Genomic DNA, 20572 nt, shown 5'->3' on the forward strand with positions numbered 1-20572 from the left:
GACAAAAGTTAAGTGCAACATACAAATTCATTTTATTGTTCTGTGTTTCTTTTTCCCCAATTTTGTTATACTGCAGCCTAATACTATTTTTTCCCTTATTAATCTACACTGAATACCTCAAAATGAAAACAAAATTCAACAGAAATGTATATAAATTTATTGAAAGAAAAAAAATGAAATGTCAGATTATCACATTGGCATAAGTATTCAGACGCTTTGCAAAAACACTTAAAAATTAATTTTGGCACCTACCATTTCTGTTTATTGTTGCCAAGACGCTTCTACATTTTGACTGGAGCCCACCTGTGGTAAATTAATTTACTTGGACATGATTCGCCTATCTCTCTGAGCCCCAGAGATCCTGTTTGGAGATGGGACAAAGTTCCAGAACCATCATTGCAGCCCTCCACCAATCCCAGCAGGGTGTCTGCTTCCCGAATCTGAACTGGGAGCTGGTTCCACAAGAGAGAAGCTTGATAGCTAAAGGCTCTGCCTCCCATTCAACCTTTGGAAACTGTGGGAACCACAAGTAGGCCTGCATTCTGAGATCGAATTGGTCTACTGGGGCTTCATTAATTGGCCTAATTCTTTGTTGTTACTTACTTGACTACTAACTAACTACTAGCACCTGTGTTTTGTATAGCTATTGGATGGATATTTCTAGTACAATAACCTATAACTTACTATTTCTGCCAGCTGCAGGATTTTCACCCATCTACAAAAATTTAACTGTTAACATTTTTGTTTTTGTTCCTAACTTTTTCAGCGCATGTCTATAAAAGGTTTTTGAAGGTCACAATGATTCTTCAGAGCTGATGAAAGTCGCATCATTATATCAAAACAGGGTGAACATTTAGTCTGTAGCACAGATCCACGTTATTAATGCTTCATGAAGTTATGGCGAAGTTACTATTTACGAGAAAGAAAATGTGTCCAGTTCATCTGAAATCAGAGACCACGGACACTGCACCCAGCTCCACACTATAATATGATTTTAACCAATTTGTGGTGGGGCAGCACATATAAACTTCCTCAATCAGGCAACTGCATGATGTTTTTTGGTATGTCAGTTATTTCTACTTATTTATTCAATACAGAAAATATTATTCCCTAGCATGCAAAGCTATAGTTCATTTAGATCATTTCATATAGATCATTTCTAGCAAAGCATTTATTCTCAAGGAGAATTCGGCAAACTTCAGAGACTATATTGTATCTTGGAGTCCAGTCATCAGGGAGCAGGAAATGTAACAAGCAGTGAGATGGATGAGCAATTTGTCTGTGGCTTATATACATACTATGTACTGTATGACATTTCACAGTTGGTTTTCTCCATTGGCCAAGCGATGTAATTCAGAGAAAGCGTGTATGAGCTGGACTTGAAATCTTGTAATTACTGTTCTCCTGCATCTCCCGGCTAGACTGTTAACCACAGGCTGCATAAGGAAGGCACAGCATGAGTTTATCTATTGATCAGTAAGATGTAACTGAGTGTTATGTTTAGACATGTTGTTTCCTAATTACTTCAACAGTACCAAAGCCAGTGCTTAAATGCTGAAGTAACGAGGCTGAACCCACTCCAAGACAGCATTATCCCTACAGGGCTAGAGCACTAGAAGATTTAGACATTCAGTTTGAGCCCAACATCTGACGTGAAAGGTAGAAACAGCAACAGCTTGTATTTAAAGCTGTAGACAAGCTAATGTGTGCCATTCACTGATAAGTGGAAAGTAATTAATCCTTTAATTGTGATATCTGTACCATCTGCATTGAAGACCATCATAACCTTGTGTGTACTGTGTATAAAAACAGCTTATTTTCACACAGACAGAAAGAAGAAGACAGCAAGCAATCGGCAAAGGCACAGAGACAGACAGTCATGGTGGGGGTGGGCTGGAGAGATCTGAGGACCTGAGCAGGTGTTGTACAAAGAGATGAAACACAGAGTGAAAAGCCACGAGTTCATGAAAAATGTAGAACCAGAGACAACAGGGCAATGACCTCTGTCACACTGCTGACACAGGAACTGAAAAACTCAGAAGCAAAAACTCTGTAAGTTATGAAGCACATCAAAAGCTACCCAACTAAAACAGTGCTGATAACATTCTGAATGAAGCAATCACTTCAATACTTCATTGTTTCCTAGGTACAGAATATTAATTCACATATTGTCAGTAATTTATTCTTTGCTAAAACAGCTCTCTGTTTCATTAGTCATTAACATCTAAGATGAAACAAGTCAGAACTTCAATAATACAGAGTACAATTGGCATACAGTACGTGTATATGCCTTTAGGGATCATTATAGGGGGCTAACCTTTGGTGGTGACAGTCTTGGAGGTGAGCTCCAGGGTCTCAATATCCTCAGACCCAATGTTCTCCAAGGTGATGGTCAGCTGCTGAGTCTCTCCATTGAAAAGCTGAATAGACACACTACTGGACAATTCTTCTTTAGACATTGGTTGAGGTGTGTGTGCTGACCTGTATGCAGACAAGGAATGTCAAATCAATGGTTAAAGATAAAGGTTTTTCTATCACTAATTCAAGTAACATTAGGCTCACAATGTAGAAAGTTTAATGTTTGGTATCATAGAAAGCGTTTCAATATGCGTATATCATAAAAAAAAAAAAAAAAAAAACAATGCTTCAGGTAGAAATTCACTAGAGATGCGCGAGAACAGATCCCATCTTTGTCTCACTTTAAATGATCTCGCTCACATTTTGATAAAGATGAAAAAAAACTTCTTATATACTAATTACTTGGAACAGAAAAATGAAAGGGAACGAAAAGTAGAAGAAGTGACTGGTGTGGAGCAGGTAGTAACAAAGATTAGTAAGAGTGAAGTGCGGAGGACGTTGAAGAGGATGAAGAGTGGAAAGGCTATGGTCCTGACGACATACCTGTGGAGGTATGGAAATGTCTAGGAGAGGTGGCAGTAGAGTTTGACTAGTTTGTTTAAGATCTTGGAAAGTGAGAGGATCCCCGAGGAATGGAGGAAAAGTGTACTGGTGCAAGTTTTTAAGAACAAGGGAGATGTGCAGAGCTGTGGCAGCTACAGAGGAATAAAGCTGATGAGCCAAACAATGGAGTTGTGGGAAAGAGTAGTGGAAGCTAGGCTAAGGGCAGAGGTGATCATTTGTGAGCAGTAATATGGTTTCATACCTAGAAAGAGAACAACAGATGCAGTATTTGCTTTGAGGATGCTGATGGAGAAGTACAGATAAGGTCATAGGGAGTTGCATTGTGTCTTTGTAGATTTAGAGAAAGCGTATGACAGGGTGCCGTGAGAGGAGATGTGATATTGTATGAGGAAGTCTGGAGCTGCAGAGAAATATGGTAGAGTGGTGCAGGACATGTTAATTGTGATCTTTAGCGAGAGCAGGGAGCATGTGGAAGAAAATCTAGAGAGGTGGAGGTCTGCTCTGGAAAACAGAGGAATGAAGCTTAGCCGCAGTAAGACAGAATACATGTGTGAGAATAAGAGGGACCCAGGTGGAACAGTGAGGTTACAGGGAGCAGAGGTGAAGAAGGTGTAGGACTTTAAGTACTTAGGGTCATAGTCTTAGTGCAAACAGGTTGTAACGGGTCGAGAAAAGTCTGTTGTGTGATAAAAGAGTATCAGTGAGAATGAAAGGAAAGGTGTTTAAGACGGTGGTGAGACCAGCGATGTTGTTCGGCTTAGAGACAGTGGCACTGGAGAAAAGACAGAGGCAGAGATGGAGGTAGCAAAGCTTAAGATGTTGAGGTTCTCTTTGGGAGTTATGAGGATGGACAGGATCAGGAATGAGGACGTCAGAGGGACAGTTCATGTTTTGGAGATAAAGTCAGAGAGGCCAGATTGAGTTGGATTGGACATTTTCAGAGCAGAGACGGTAAATGTATCGGTAGAAGGATGGAAGGCTGGAGCTCCCAGGCAGGTCAAGAGGAAGACCAAAGAGGAGATTTATGGATGTAGTGAGAGAGGAAATAAAGTTAGACAGGATGCAGAGGACAGGGTTAGATGGAGGCACATGATTTGCTGTGGAAACCCCGGAAAGGGAACAGCTGAAAGCAAAAGAAGAAGAAACTAATTACCTGGAACATTATTTGTGGATGGGTTTTTACAGAGTTTGAAGGGCTGCTGAGAGTTTAGCACAACTTTGAATAAAAAGTGAGGTTTATCATTAAACATCATTTTGACTGTAGTTAAGAGGTCAACTTGTAAAAGGCAACATCTGTTTTGGAAATGTGCCAAAATCCACTTTTAGAGACGATATAATACCACGCTAGGCCTTGGATACATAGGAATATGTCGCTTAACACAGCACACAAGCCTTGTTTCAAGTCTTAAATGACCAGTGGCATGGTCAGCATACCTAGGGTAAATTATAAAATGTCTGTTTGACACATACTGGGACACATAATATAGAGTCATGAAATAATGATGTAAATCATTCATTTAAAAATAATAAATCCACAATGAATTACACAGAGCAATAAACTGCATATTGTATTTTTGGCCACACATCCACTGTCAAAAACAAATACTTGCATGCTGATGTTTACTGGCTTTTAAAAAGCTGGTGGCTTCTGCTTTCATCATATTTTATTAACAATAGAACATAAACAACATATCAGATGTTGAAACTGAGAAATTTTACCAATTCATGGAAAATATTAGCTAATTTTGACATTGATGGAAGCAAAAAAGAGGGTGGAAGAAGGTGATGTTTACCATTGTGTAGCATCCCCTCTTTTTTTAAACAACTATCTGTAAACGTCTGGGAAGTGAGGAGACCAGTTGCTGAAGTTTTAGGAGAGGAATGTTGTCCCATTCTTGTGTGATGCAGGATTCTAGCTCCTCAACAGTCTTGGGACTTTTTTGCCGGATTTTTTTTTTTATGATGCACCATATGGTTTGGACTACAGGCAGGCCAGCTCAGCACCCTGAGTCTTCTCCTGCAAAGCCATGCTGTTGTGATGGATGCAGTATGTGGTTTAACTGTGTCTTGCTGACATATGCAAGACCTTCCTTGAAAGAGACATTGTCTGGATGGAAGGATATGTTGCTCTAAAACCTCTATATCCTTTTCAACATTGATGGAGCCTTTCTAGATGTGTAAGCTGCCCACACCATATGCACTAATGCAGCCCCATACCATCAGAGATGCAGCTTTTGAACTGTATGCTGATAACAAGCTGGATGGTCCCTCTTCTCTTTAGTCCACAGGACACAGTGTCCATCGTATCAAAAAGAATTTAAAATTTTAATTAATCTGATCACAGAACAGTTTTCCATTTTGCCTCAGACCATTTTAAATTAGATTTGACCCATAAAACATTGCAGATTTCTGGATCGTGTTCACATATGGCTTTTTTTTTCCATCATACACATTTAATTTATATTTGCAGATTGCACAGCAAACTGTGTTCACAGACAGGAACACTTCCAGAAATCACTGAGCCCATACAGTAATGTCCAGTAGAGAATCATGCCTGTTTTTAATGCAGTGCAGCCTGAGGGCCCAAAGTTCACATGCATACAGTTTTGACCTTTGGCTTTGTGCCTTATGCAGAGAATCCCCCTGATTCTCTAAATCTTTTGATGATATTTATAAACTGTAGAAGGTAAGATGTTCAGTCTTTACAATTTTACATTGAGGAACATTTTTCTGAACTTGTTCCAAAATTTTTATAAGCAATTTGGTAGCAAGCTGGTGAACCTCTGCCCCTCTTTAGATTCAAGCTCTCTGAAATGCTTATTTTATACCCTTCATGTTACTGACCTATTGCCAATTAATCTAATTAATTGTCAAACACTTCTCCATTTGATTTTGATTAGTAGCAATTACTTTTCCAGCCTTTTGTTGCCGCTCTTCCAACTTCTTTGAGATGTGTTGCTGCAATCAAATTCAAAATGAGCTAATATTTTCCATGAAATGGCAACATTTCTGAGTTTCAACATATGATATGCTATTTATGTTCTACTGTGAATAAAATATGACATTCGCAAATCATAGCGTTGTGTTTTTATTTACTTTTTACACATCGTCCCAACTATTTTGGGACTGGGGTTTGTAAATGGTTTTGTAGACATATCTGTAACAAGTTTGTACTTAAGAAATAGCCCTCTCTTTTAAGACCTGAATATAAAACCTTATTATGGCTGCTGACAGACAGACGTACACTGAGCTTTTAGACATTTTCTAAATAATTATTAATATTATTAATTATTATTAAATAATTAAATTAATTATTATTAAATAATTATTAATATTTTAATAGTATAATTTAATATTAAAAATAATAATTATTAATATTAATAAATTTTAAACATCAACATTAGAAATGTGAAAAGTAGTGGCTTTAATTACTGTTTATATTTTGTGTTATAGGCATAAGACATCAATGTACAGTCCATGAAACACCTCTAACAGATGCTGGAGGTCTATGTGTAGGACCAGTGAAAGGCTACATATTACATTTTTATTCTATTTGCTTCAGGTGTCTGCCACGGGAATATTCCAACACGAGAATAAAATGATATTCCACATCAAAAGCGGATCAATCACTTCACTTAGAAGCATGACCGAAATCATATAGAAAGTTACTCATGATTTCCTTCTCTCATGTTTACTCGATTAGGGAATTTGGGGATGTATATAGAGATAAATTCACTTGCTATTCAGATGTTTATGGCAGATGTCAGACAACAGCTATATCTGACATGACTTCCAAGTGTAATACTGCACTTGACTCACTATAAGATTACAACAGAATGGCTATAGAATGAGTGAGTATAGCTTACATAAGGAAGCCATGTCATTTTAATCAGAAATATACAAGAATAAATGCTTTAACTCTACGTTGAACAAATACTTAAAAAGAAACTCAGTATTTGAAGCACTTCAAACACATGACAGCATTTGTATGTGAAAATTACATCAAATAGGCCAGTGACACACTACTGACCATTTACCTTTTGTTACATGTTTAAAAAAGTATCAGCACATTTGAACTTTATTGCAGTCTGTAGGGAAGTGACACATTTTTCATAGTTATAGTAATGGTTCTGTACTTCAACACAATGAAATGAAATAGCAGCTATAAGGTTAAAGTGCTGACTTTTAGCTTTAAGGGTGTTTAAGGGTGTTCACATCAATTGTGGGTGAACAGCGTAGGACTCATTGCCCTTTTCTCTTTTTTATTGCCAAACAGCAATGTTCTTGTCTGTACAGTTAGTTACATGACCTCAGTGTAATTCACCATGTGTTTCACTTTCTGAAGGCTAAAATGAAATAAAAAGACCAAGTGAGTGCTAAGGATTTGCAATCAAATACTAAATACAACTATTTAATTTAAGTTTAGTAAAATGTATGACATTTGATACCATAAAATTGGAGGAAATAAAAGGCAAATTACTCATATTGTTATTATTTAATTTAAAATTAAAGCTATGCCAGAGAAAGGAAAAACAAGAATAAATTACAATTACTTATGTGCTGGTGTTTTATTTGAACCAAACCTTAGCTTTAGTGAGTAGTAACAGTAAAAATAGTAAAAGGACAGCTTTGGGTGTTATGTAGCAGATGTGAGATGTGACTTCATCACAGAAGAGGAAAGATTCTGACCGTGGCAGTGATGTGCTGAGCTGGAGGCGAGGAAGAGCAGGAATGACCTCCACCAAACAGCCACCAGTCTTCACACCAGGCAGACTCTCCAGCAGGCAATCGCTGGTCACCCCAAAAACGGATGTGTGGTAACCTGGGTTTAAATAGAGAACAGAGGAGATGACTTGCCAAATGAATGAAATAAATTCCAAAAAGGGGTTTAAAAAGGTTATTCACTTATGTATGCAATGAAAAATCACAGCTAATTTAATCAGCTCTTTGTTTGTAAAACATCTGAATGATGGAACAACCAACCATTGACTGTGATATTGCCAGCTGTACGTGGGACACCAACCAGCGTGACGGGGTACAGGCCAGACTCTGCAGGCAGGGATAGAGCAGCAGGGAGGGACTCAAACTCCACTCCAGAGGTCAGCAAAGCCTAAGTACAACATTACAAAAATACATCACTAGAGAGTGATCATATGAGAAAAAGTATACTATATCGTGTGGAAAATAAAAAAAAATAAATCTAATTTGAAAATTCTTGTCATGCAAGCAAGAGAAAATAAAATTTGAAACCACATAAACTGAATGTTTTTGTTAGCACAAGCAATAAAGAAGACGCTGGCAGTTAAATGTTTGTGTAGAAATAATTTTTTTATGGTCTGGTTAATTAAGAATAAACATGTAATCTCTTTGTGTGGAAAATCACAAAGTACAGCTTAGCAAGTGAGTAACAGTTGCTAGAACGGGGATAAAAATTTCAAATGTTCAGTACAGATATTAGATGTTGAAAAAATAAACAGAAAAACCTTATGTGTGAACAACACTGTATCAAAGGCAATCAAAACTGACTAAGAACAAACACACCTACATTGTGGACCCACTGTCATGCCAGCATCACACCAAGAATATTTTACACTCTGTAGACACTATGATAACATGGCTACCACTGAAAAAAAGAGAGTGATGTGCAGCCGTCAACTCGTCCACTTACAGTTCAGTTTGAAGAATCCCATTAACAGTTTCATGTGATCCATCATGTAAATCTACCCATGTCTACCCATGACGTTTCTCAGATTCCATCTGAGAAACGTATTCTCTATGGCAGATAGCCACTTGAGCCATGTGTGCCTGAGAAGTCATTGAAAATAAGTCCTACAGATCACACCACAAAGAAAAGAGGGTTTTAGACAGCCTTCAAACTCTGCAGTCCAAATTCCCAATAGTTGTTAAAAATTCCAGAATATTCCATGCCAAGGTTTATTTAAGAACTGACAAATTCCTAAGCCTGCAACCCAAAAATTAAAATTTTCGTCAAATCAAAAATGCCAGTTACCTAAAAAACCTGCTGAAAGAACAATTACGGCTTATCCCAACTTACAAAAGTTCTCAACAGTTTTGTACATAATTTGTCTCAAAGGTATTAAAAGGTAGAAGATTGTGAGTTCACGTCCCTGACCAACCGTGGCCTTTTTTGTGGAGTTTGGATGTTTTCCCGTGCTTGTGTGGGTTTCCTCCAGTTACTCTGGTTTCTTCGCACAATCCAAAGACATGCATATTGGTTTCATTGGTGAATCTAAAATTACCTGGTGTGAATGTGAGTGATTATCTGTTTTTGTATGTCTGTCTTTGTTGGTTCGGAGATAGACTGGAGACCTCTCCAGGGGGTACCCTGGCTCTCGACCTATGACAGCTGGAAAAGGCTACAGCCCACACGTGACCCAACACAGGATAAATGATTACAGAAAATGGCTGTAGATCAGTTGGTAGAGCAGTTGCCCACAAATCACAGGGTCAGTGGTTTAAAACCCAGTCCTCCTTGGTACAAGTCAAAGTTTGCCTTGGTGAGACACTGAACACCAAGTCTTCTTTGGTGTCTAATACTGTGTCGCTTTGGATAAAAGCTAAATTACTAATTGCAATTGATAATGGATAGATTGATGGTTTTAAAAGGTGCACTGTGTACGATTTAGTGACATCTAGCAATAAGGTTACAGATTACAACCATCAGATTATCACTCTACCTCCTACTCCTCATGTCCATAGGTGCCATGGGGTCTATGAGAACACAGAGAAGCAATACCTGAAGTGATGAGGTCATTTAAGTTACCAGCATATTTTGAAATTGAATTTAGTATCTAAAACTATAGGTCAAACCTTCCATGTAAAATGGCGGTGGCACTTTATTGCTCTTACCCAGCCATTTCTCCTGCAAATACAAGCCAACATTAGCAAAGTATAAGAAAAAAGCTCAATTATTCTATGAGTTAAGTCTGATTGCACCATGGCCTTAGCACAATACATTTTTTTACATTTTACATTTTTTATCTGCACAGTCAAAGACAAGACATTCGACCTGGTAACCTTACAGAGGTTAGGGAGAGAGGAGGAGCAGCAGTCAGGAGCACTCAAGGGACAGAGCAACAGCTTTAAGGGAAGAGCCTTTACAGAATTTTTTGATCTGCACAACAAGAATAATACCAGTACAACAAAAACGCAACTTTACATTCAGCAATGTTACAATGTTAATGTTTCTTATTTTCAGGCGATTACACAAAAGTGAATTATATTTAATTTTTTCTATTAGATTCATGTACATCTTATAAATCGCATATTTAATTCAGGTCTGAAATTGAATAACTAAGGCACATCTAATGCCAACATTAACCTTGCTATTGCTACCATTGTAAAATGTATGATAACATGCTAATAATAATCAGATATCATGTTTATTACACATTTTCAGACTCTCAGTTAAACGTTAGCATTCTAGCATTTGCTGATTAGCTAAAGAAGATGATACAAAATTGAATATACAAAAACATAAATACAGAAAGTATAAAAACTGAAATTAACAATTTTTCAAATTGAATGCAATGACCAAAGCAATTTAGGTCACCTACAAAAAGCTTGATTCATAATTTGAAAGGCCCCTGTCTCTTTAAGGATTTCTCATAGTGTGTAATCATGCCCTCTGAGAATAACAGTATTTACATTCCTAGTGTACACTGGCTGCATGAGACAGACTGAGGTGACGTAATGACTGCATCAATCCGTAACAGCAGACACTACCTCACTAGAGGGAAGGCTGCTCAAGAGCTGAACCTCTGAGGTGCCACAGCTGTGATTTAAAATCTCCTTGCTTTCACTGCTGGACATTTTATGACTTTACTGGCTTATTGTATCTTTTGAGCAACAATCAAAATATGGAGTTAGCATTAGTTCTTCTGCTGTCACTAATGCTATTATAATAATAAAACAATTGTTCTTTTTGATTATTATTATGGAAATAACTGTCTGATTGTAACAAAAAGTAGAAACATTTCTGTAGTTTCAAAAGTAATGGCTGTTAATTTCAAAAAGAAAAAAAAGCTACAGGTTTGAACAGTAGGATACTTTTTGTATGTTTGATTACTGACCAATCTTTACTCTTAACAATTCAGCTGGCCTAAGTTTAATAAATGAGAGACATAACTAAAAGTATCATCATTATATTTGAAGAAAAAGCAAAGAAAGAAATATCCCAAATATATTTATGATGAGAAAGACAGAATCATGTGATGGTCAGCACTTGAAAGAGGGAAGGTTAGGGGTTGTGGAAAATAAATAAACCATGAAGCAAAACTAGTTGTTGGTGCTGAAATCTTGTGACTGAGAAGACGTTCTTGTCTTGCAATACTGCTGGATCACTTTGGCAGACTTTGTCTGTCAGTTTATTTTACAGTGTATTTCTGAGGCTTGGTTTATGTACGGTGGATAGATGGTTGATGGTTGCTCCAGTCTAATGGCAGTCACTTTGTTTGAACTACAGAGCTCATGGCAGATTGCATCATCACATCAAAGGCATCAGCCTTTTTAAAAATGGTATATGGAAGGTAACATTGCTGCCTTAATTAATCTTTTAAAGAAACAGCTTTCTGACATTCAGACACTGGTCACTTTTTTCAAGTTAATGTTTTATCCAGACAAGCCCACGACCATGATAAAAATATTTTAGTTTCAATTTTATGTTTTAGTCATTTTAGATTAGGATAAAACTTAACTAAAAATCTCTGTGGTGTGAAAAATAATATGCGGCTCACAAAGAGTCATTTTTAACATGAATAATAGCTTGCAGTTTGTTTCAGCCTGTGAAAGCTTCTTATTACCCAGACTGTAAAGATCAGACAGCAAAGTAATATATTAATCATTTACTTCACAACATTTTATAAATCAACAATATGATTGTTTTTTTACATAAACTCTATATGTTTAACTAAAAAACGTTGCAGAAGGATGATCTGAGCTTCAGTTCTGTGCAATAAATTAATTAATCCACACAGTGGCCAGAGTTTTGAATTTAAAGTACAGCGTTAAATTCTTTGAAAGCTTGAATGTAATTTGGTTGGAATATTTCCACTAAAAACCCTGACATTTTAAAAAGTACCCTTATGATTAATAGGGCTGCCACAGATGCTGTTAACTGGTCAGAAACAATCGGAATGTGCCGTCTGATGATCTTTCGTTTTAAAATTGCACTCTTATTGTCAATTATGTTATTTTAGTTAATAAAATTAATGATTTTCTCAATTATTTCTGTTAATTTCACTGCATGCCCTTCAGACTTGTCCTGTGTTAAAGTGATATGTAAATGTTTCTAGGTCCAATCTAGTAAGACTGTGATGCAACTTGTAAGGAAAACTGACCAGGCTACTGATCCAAACATGAAGCAAACATGTTGAGATGCTTTCAGATGAATGGAAAGCGGTGTCTCTCTGGAAGGGCATTACAAGAACTTTTCTGTTTGTCTGTGACTACCTCGATGCACACAAACAAAACCATGATTGTATATCAATGTGTCTTTTTAAGGCTTCTTAATTTTTTAAGAAACTAATTGCAAAAATGATGCTGCACAGTTATTTTGTGTACTTGTAAAATACTAAATATTTTACCCCTTTCATTTCTGTTGCTCTGAATATTTTCCATTGCATTGGATAAGAATATCAGATGTAAGGATAACTGGGTAGTGGAGAATGTGGAAAGCAAAATACAAATGAACTAATTATTGCACAAATGTGCAAATTAGTAAACTTCGCACAACTTCCCTGTAATTTTACAACTCAAGACTTCAAAGTGACTGGAGAGGAAAAAAAACTTCTTCAGGCATATTCAGCTTTTAGAGACATAATTCCCCCTTTTTTTTAACCAGGTCTATTAAGTTAAGTAGTTGCCATTCTAAATTCTGAATTACATTAGTCTTTCAGAGAGACTACATTTCCTCCAGTCCCACAAAGCTTTGCTATCAAGTAACCTTAGCTGAGCTTTCCTCCTTTACTTTAAACATTTTTGTGATGTTCTAAACTGGAGGCTTCCTGCACTTCCTGTGTCTATAACAGCATGTGCTGTTATTAGGCAATGTTGGCCAGCTAAATCAACCGGTAAGACCTGTCCAAGTCTATTTGGCATCATCTCTGTGGCAGCCGCCACAATTAAGAGGCGACTGTCTCTGTTCACACTCTTTCATGGCAATTTGTTCTCGACTTTCCAAATAATTAAAGGGAACAACACTTTTGACAGGTAGTACATTGTGTGTGATGCTGCCATTGCGGTCTAACAGCTGAAAGTAGGCCTCTCCCTGCGGCCTGATGATTGTTTTGCATTTCAAGGTTGTCCCACATCAGTGCATTTATAACTAGGCACTTGCTTCTTGCTCAGTAATGAGCAGAAGGCAAAGCAATTTATATTCTTTTGCACCCTTTAACCAGATAAAGTGGCTCAACTGGTGTGTGTTTGAACAGGAGTGGTGAAGGAGTGGCATGGTACATAAATAAAAAAGGTCTGAGGTACAGATCTCTGCTATAGTTAGGGGTCATAGAATAGGGAAATACTCTGAAGCTACAGTATAGTCAGTAAGCAGCTTTTAAACAATACAATTGAATTGGGACACCCTGAAGGCCGATGCCTGTTTTTGATCAGTATTTTGCACAGAGAAATTTGAGAATGAATTTTGTTGTCCCTAACTCAATATAGAATCAATCTTGTCAAACTGTTAACAGTTATAGCACCACAGGGGGGTGAGTCTCCCCACTTAATTTGTGTTAGGATCAAGAAGAGTTTGTCTTCACCGTCTTCTATAAAACTGTCATAAAATGCTTTTACCTTTTAACTAAAGCTATATGCTCTATATACACAGCATCAGTTGCTGGGTTGTAACAATGTTTAGTTGCATTGTCCCTGCCTTAACTAAGCTATCAAGGATGGCTAAAAAAAAGCACTATTAGTTGCCCTGTTATAACTCTGTATGCAGAGGGACTGTTTGTATTACTAATGTAAAGAAACCATGTCACTCACCTCCTTAAACTTACAGTATGCTAAAGTTTTGCTATACATCTTCTCTTAATGTGGACAGGTGCAGTGGAAGGCTCCTGGGTAAGAGATTCATTGAAAAGCCCCTGCAGCAGTGCAGAGCTTTGCTTCTAAACCAGTTTGAATGAGGAATGCCTTTCTGTCCATTTAGAGAAAAGCAACAATTTTTGCTTGATTAGCAAGTTTTATAGCTTCTTATTAAAAGTAATTTTATCATGACGAATACCAAAAGAGTGACGTCGCAGAGTGTAAAGTGAGAAGGCAACTGTAGCATAGGACTGATTCCAAGTCTTACGTTAGCAATGGCTTAAGTTGCTCGCAGTAACTGTAAATATGGTTCTCCCTAATAGTATATCGTTAGATTAAAATTGAAGTTGATAAATTTCACCTACCATGTTCTCCACTCGAAGTTCATAAGGCATAGGGTTGTAGACCATGAGTTGCACTTCACAAACATCTCCTTGAACCCACTGGAAGTCTGAAAAAGAAGATACAACACACTTGCTTATGCCTTTGATATGAATAGCCATTGGTAATTAATGAACTAAGGGAGATGCACTATTAGGCTACATCTTTATAAAACAGTAAAGGCTCTGTGATAGATGGTGTACATTTACAGAATACCTAGAAAAATAAATATTCATGTGTAAATTGTATTTATTTAAAACGAGAATAATCACTTTATTAGCCGTTGTGCCTTTGCCACACTACATCTCCTCCTGAAGACGGATTTCAAGTAAAACTGAAACCCTTAAACCACTGTCGTGCCTTTGTCTTTATGATGGAGTAACATTTCTCCAAACATCAGTAAATATTTTGGATAAACGTATGATGTGTATGTGAAATGTATCAGCACTTATCATCCATTATTTCTGAATGAGGTGTCGAAAGAAGAATCTATTTTAACAATACTATAGCCATACCAATAGAAATTGTATTATGTAGCATATTCAAGTCCATTTGGAGAGTCTATTGGTGTAGACAGACTTGCAAAGGAGAGTCTGAAAATCTTAACACAGTCCTTGGCAGGAGAGGGGATTTATGGATGGCAAACTGCAGGAATGCACCTTGGGAAATTAAGTCAGTCAAAAGAAAGATATCTATAATATGAATGTCTGGAAAGACCCACACAACCTCAGGTCTGGCTCAAAGGCATGCTCTATAGCCAGCCAATTAAGTGTGAAACACACTTCATAAAATAGAAAAACAAAGTGGTCTGGTGCCATTGTATGCGAGTTGCCTCAGCACTAATTCCTCAAGTGGTCATTGAGATTCAGCACAGATCTTCAAAAACATCAGCTTGTGGAAACTTCATTTTACAAAGCAATAATAAATGTTTCGAGTTAAATGTATGGTTAGTTGAACATTGCGTGTGTGAGCCCAGTAGCTTGAAGGGCATATTATATTGCCAAACTGTCTCTCGTGTGCTTTAATATAATGTTTTATTTAGCAGAGAAAGAACTCAAGATGTTTACTACTGTTGTTGCATTCTACTAAGAATGAAAACTATCAGCAACATTTATATTTATACTGAATAATGTATGCATGCGATGCTTAGGTTTACAAGGAAAAGAATCATTCATGTGAAATGAAGCAACCCCAGAGCAGGAGGAAATGTATGTGAAGCTTTTGAGCTTGTTTAATATGCAAGTGAGACACATATCTGAAAGACTTAATTAAATAATGAACACTTTACATGGAATTTAAACATTACAAACAAAAAACACAAATCGAATCGAACAGGCTTCATCTGTTTGGCATCTATGGGTTGCCAAGATGTAACAGTAGGGAGGGATGGGTATTAAGACTTTAATGGTACCACTACTGTTACCAATAGGGCGCACACAGGCTCAGAGAACGTTCTTCTGTGGACTGGAAATAGCAAAACTGCATTATACGCAAATGTCTTAATCAAACAGAGTTGGTGAGATAAAATAACTGTAAGAGAGCAATAATAAGAAGAAAATCTACTGATAATTAAAGTAAAGTGTATTATAAACTTTATATTAAGCAGCAGAGATTTGAAAATCTCACCAATTTACCCAATGCAGCTTGTATAAAAAAATCTCAGAGATATGATGTCCAACCATATTGTTACACTAGATGGCATAAGTCTGGCCTCCAGTACTACTGCAAGGAACCTTGGAGTTATTTTTGATCAGGATCTGTCCTTTAACTCACATATAAAACAAATCTCTAGAACAGCCTTCTTCCACCTACGGAACATTCCCAAAATTAGGAGCATCCTGTCTCAAAGTGATGCCGAAAAACTGGTCCATGCATTTGTTACCTCTAGGTTGGACTACTGTAATTCCCTACTTTCAGGATGCCCCAGTAACTCCCTAAAGAGCCTGCAATTAATCCAAAATGCTGCAGCAAGAGTGCTGACTGGAACTAGCAAGAGAGATCATATTTCACCTTCACTAGCTTCTCTCCATTGGCTTCCCATTAAATGTAGAATAGAATTTAAAACCCTGCTTATTACATATAAAGCTCTGAATGGTCAGGCTCCATCATATATAGAAGACCTCATAGCACCATATCATCCCAGTAGACCACTTCGCTCTCAGAATGCAGGCCTACTTGTGGTTCCCAGAATTTCCAAAAGTAGAATGGGAAGTAGAGCCGTTAGCTATCAAGCTCCTCTCTTGTGGAACCAGCTCCCAGTTCAGATTCGGGAAGTAGACACCCTCTCTACTTTTAAGTCTAGGCTTAAAACCTTCCTTTTTAATAAAGCATATAGGTAGTTATAGTTATGCTGCCATAGGCTTAGACTGCTGGGGGACCCACCCCCCAATGCACTGAGCTCCTTTCCTCCTCTTGACCATCTCTCCTCTCCTCTCATCCCGCAATTGTCACCACTGTATGTCATTAACTCAGTGTGTTCTCTCCCGTAGTTGTCTTTGTCCTCCTCTGTCCCTTTCTGCAGGTGTCCCCCGGCTTTGAAGCTGTGTGTCTTCCAGCGTGAAGCTACTGGTCCTACCAATCTGCCCGATGTTTTGTTGTTGCTTTTTGTTGCTCTGTTCTTTTCTCTCTACCCTTTCCACTCACCCCAACCGGTCGAGGCAGATGGCCGTCCACCCTGAGCCTGGTTCTGCTGGAGGTTTCTTCTGTTAAAGGGAGTTTTTCCTCTCCACTGTTGCCTATGGCTTGCTCCAGGGGGAATTGTTGGGTTCTCTTTATATATCTTTATAATCTTGACTTTATTCTGTAAAGTGCCCTGAGATGACTTTGTTGTGAATTGGCGCTATATAAATAAAGTTGAATTGAATTGAATTGTATGCAAAACATACAAGCAGCAAAAATTTAACTAATGGGCAATGACAACATATGCAACACATGTATACAGTATAGTAAAGGTGGTCAAGCCTAAGCCGGAATAGAGTGTACAAGTGGCCTGCAGGACAAAAATGGTACCTTTTCTTACCCAGTCTGCCTGGAAACCTTTCTGGCATTTTAACCCCTCTTTCCCCTGACTACATTCTCCCACCTAATTGAGAAAAGAAATTCCACACCCTAACTTAAAAGTATAGTTATGAATATAAAGAGGTCTAAGATAATGTTCAGAACACTGCATTAAAAGGACTGAAGACACTGTAATTATGTTGGTAAATAATTGGCATCAGGCTGAAATATGATCCAAAAAATCCAATCTGAAGGATTTTAAGATGCCAACATGTTGCACAGTGACTTTTACTACTATCAGACACTCTTCTGCTGCTACAACATGGCCAGTTAGGCCAAAGACTACAGATGTGGCAGCCTAAATCTACTGCGTGATACATGATGTATTCCATCTGGATTCTAGGATGAATTGTAAACCTGTAATTAAATCAAACCTCCCTTGTTACTGCTCCTAAAAAAACCTCCTTGGAAGCTTTTTAAACTGTATGCTGTATACATTCACAGGTTGGGCAGTTATTAGTGTTAGGATATTGCAGTGTGTGTGTGATGATGTGAACTTCCTGTCAAAATCAAAAAAAATCTCTGTACTGTAGCACAGTTAGGAATTATGGCTCTCTTTTTCTGTCAGTGGTCTGCATTGTGAACATTAAAACATGAATCTAGTTTCGGGTTTGTCTTTTTGACCGTGGCTTACACACATATATGCAGAGCAGAGGGGGCGGAGGTGTGGTCGTGTTGTGCTTTACAATCTAATTGCAGGGTCACGATCAGAAAATACAATTTTATTTCTCAGATTTGCTGCTTTGTTATCATTAATGCCACTTCCTCTTCAGTCAATATATATATACTCTAGAAGCACAGCTCAGCAATTGTAAGTCCTGATCTCTCTCCTTTCATTTAGCCTTTCCCTGGTAAAGCAAATGTACATAATAATGGGGATATGTTTAACATGCAAATAAATTATTTTAATTAAAACACTCTGTAAGCCACACGTGTCTAAATATGTACAATTAAAATATGTGAGCCTTGTTCCAAATCCAAGGTGAATGAGAAATCAGATTACTCCTCTGCTGCATATACACACACAGATTTCCATTAACCAGGTTTCATAAGTGCATGTAAACAGTCAGAATCATTTCGTTACCAAACCACAGTCCAAACATGCCATAAAGCTCCATGTCTGAGGAACGATATAACGTTGCATGTATACTGAGTACTCTACCCATTGGGTAGTAGAGTACTGAGTTGGGATACAAAAGGCAGGGTTGTGGCAGGAACCCTGCATCCAATGTAAAAACTCATGCCAAATCAACGTGCAATACATGTTCTGCTGTGGCGACCCCTAAAGGGAAAAGCTGAAAGCTGTTTATCTTTGCTGACTATCACTCAAAAAATGGTTAAATCAGCTCCACTTTAGCAACAGTAATTAAGACCCTAATTTTTTATTATTTACTGTATATGTTTTGCCATAAAATACATAACACACAGCGTTACTGTCTATGGGGCTGTGCAGTTGGCAGACTACTCAGAGTGGCCATGGTGACCCTTGTCTTCCATGACTTAGGACCAAAAGTAATGTTGTGGCTGATTGGTGTATATTTCATGTGTAATTGATTATCACAAGATTATCACTTCCTGTCTAAGAAATTTAAACAAATAAACAAAAAAAAATATCCAAGCTTTTTCAAAAAAAAAAAAAAAGATATTCACTTTTCCATTATCTAAAAGTACATTCAATGCTTTTCTACAGCTGCACTGCTTAGAGTTTTTATCTATAGAAGGAAACAGTATGGATCATGGCAACCCAGTATACATAATGAGCACTGAACATGTATGCCTGATATAAAAGCTAACATGCTGACATCATAGTTACTAAAAGTTCTTATTTAATGGTGCAGTGTGTAAGATTTAGTGGTAAAGGTTGCAGTGAGGCTGCAGGTTGCAACCATTTGAATAAACCTACTTCTTCCTCGGAAATCATGCAGGAGTTCCGGTATCATCAGGTGCCATACCATCTACTACTAACTGCTGCCTGCATGCATACAGCAAAATCAAGTGATATTTATTAAGACATCTATAAGTGTTTTCATCAGATAGTAATAATAGGGTTTTTTTTGTTGAAACACAATAATTACTTAAAAACATGTCCAGTTATAATGCTCATACAAAACAAAGCAAGCACAGGGAGATGTGGCAGTGATGACATTGCTTGAAGACTATAAGGATTTTTTTTGTGCCACAACCCTTTTGTCTCCCTGTGATTTTTCTAACTTACACACTTTCAAAACATAATCCAATTAATTAAAATGTCCAGATTATGTCTCAATTTAATAGCTGCACAACTGTCATTTAAACACTGATGTTTGTGCAGAGAAAGATGAGTAAAACCCATCTGGTTTAGGGTAAAACAGTCCAGTTTGATGTGTCTTCATATTTAAAGTTAGTTTGCTGTTATAACTACTAAGGAGATTATCATCAATTAGTGTATAATAGTAATATAATGTAATATGAGGTCCTTAGACAATGAAATCGTATTGTGGTGCTACAGCGTCCCCAAACTCAAACTGCTACTTTAATGTGAAAAGGCAAAATTCCCTCCCTGGTTTGTCTGTTCTCGGCTACTGTAGAATATGGCATCCTCCATGAAAAAGGAAATCTTATGTTCATATAAAAGGCTCATTGTAAGGTGAAGAAAATGCATCAGTTCTAATTTTGAGGTGATTACTCACTAATGAATATAAAATGAATACTGTATTTTCTGGTCATAATGTTATGCCTGGGCCCTGATTTAGACTGGTGACCACTCCAGGGTGGTATCTGCCTCTCAGTGTATGACACCTGGGATAGGATCCAGCCCCCTTGCAACCCAAATAGGATAAGCAGTTACAGATAATGGATGAATGGATGAGTCGATGTTATGCCTGACTGGTGTATTTCTTGTATTTCTTAACAAAGTGATCATCTCTTATGACTGATCTGGTTACCTAAGTAAGAATAAAGAAATTCTTGTGCATGTGCATATTTGTTAGATTATTTTGAGGCTCAAGAGCAAGGCCTATTATAAACAGTAAATTAGATAAAACAATATCATCAATATTGTTTGTTTGATTTGCTCTTGTTTTTTTTGTCCTTTTGGCATATCCCATGAGTTTAGGGTCACCACAGCAGATCATTGTCCCGCATGTTGATTTGGCACAATTTTCATGACGCAAGCCTCCCTTATTTC

The 20572-nt window shown here is 37.5% G+C and overlaps 1 protein-coding gene across 2 annotated transcripts in view; it reads right to left on the reverse strand.

Annotated features, from left to right (window-relative positions):
* The window catches only part of trappc9 (trafficking protein particle complex subunit 9), a 200017-nt gene that overhangs the window by 152208 nt on the left and 27237 nt on the right, over positions 1-20572 (reverse strand). For both annotated transcript variants that reach the window (XM_067508237.1, XM_067508228.1), the window contains 4 exons: positions 14334-14419; positions 7906-8032; positions 7612-7744; positions 2318-2481 (listed from right to left, as the gene is read on the reverse strand). In XM_067508237.1, coding sequence (XP_067364338.1) covers positions 2318-2481; positions 7612-7744; positions 7906-8032; positions 14334-14419 — 510 coding nt within the window. The remainder of the gene's footprint in view (positions 1-2317; positions 2482-7611; positions 7745-7905; positions 8033-14333; positions 14420-20572) is intronic.

Source organism: Channa argus, chromosome 1, assembly GCF_033026475.1.
Source record: "Channa argus isolate prfri chromosome 1, Channa argus male v1.0, whole genome shotgun sequence".
NCBI lineage: Eukaryota > Metazoa > Chordata > Actinopteri > Anabantiformes > Channidae > Channa > Channa argus.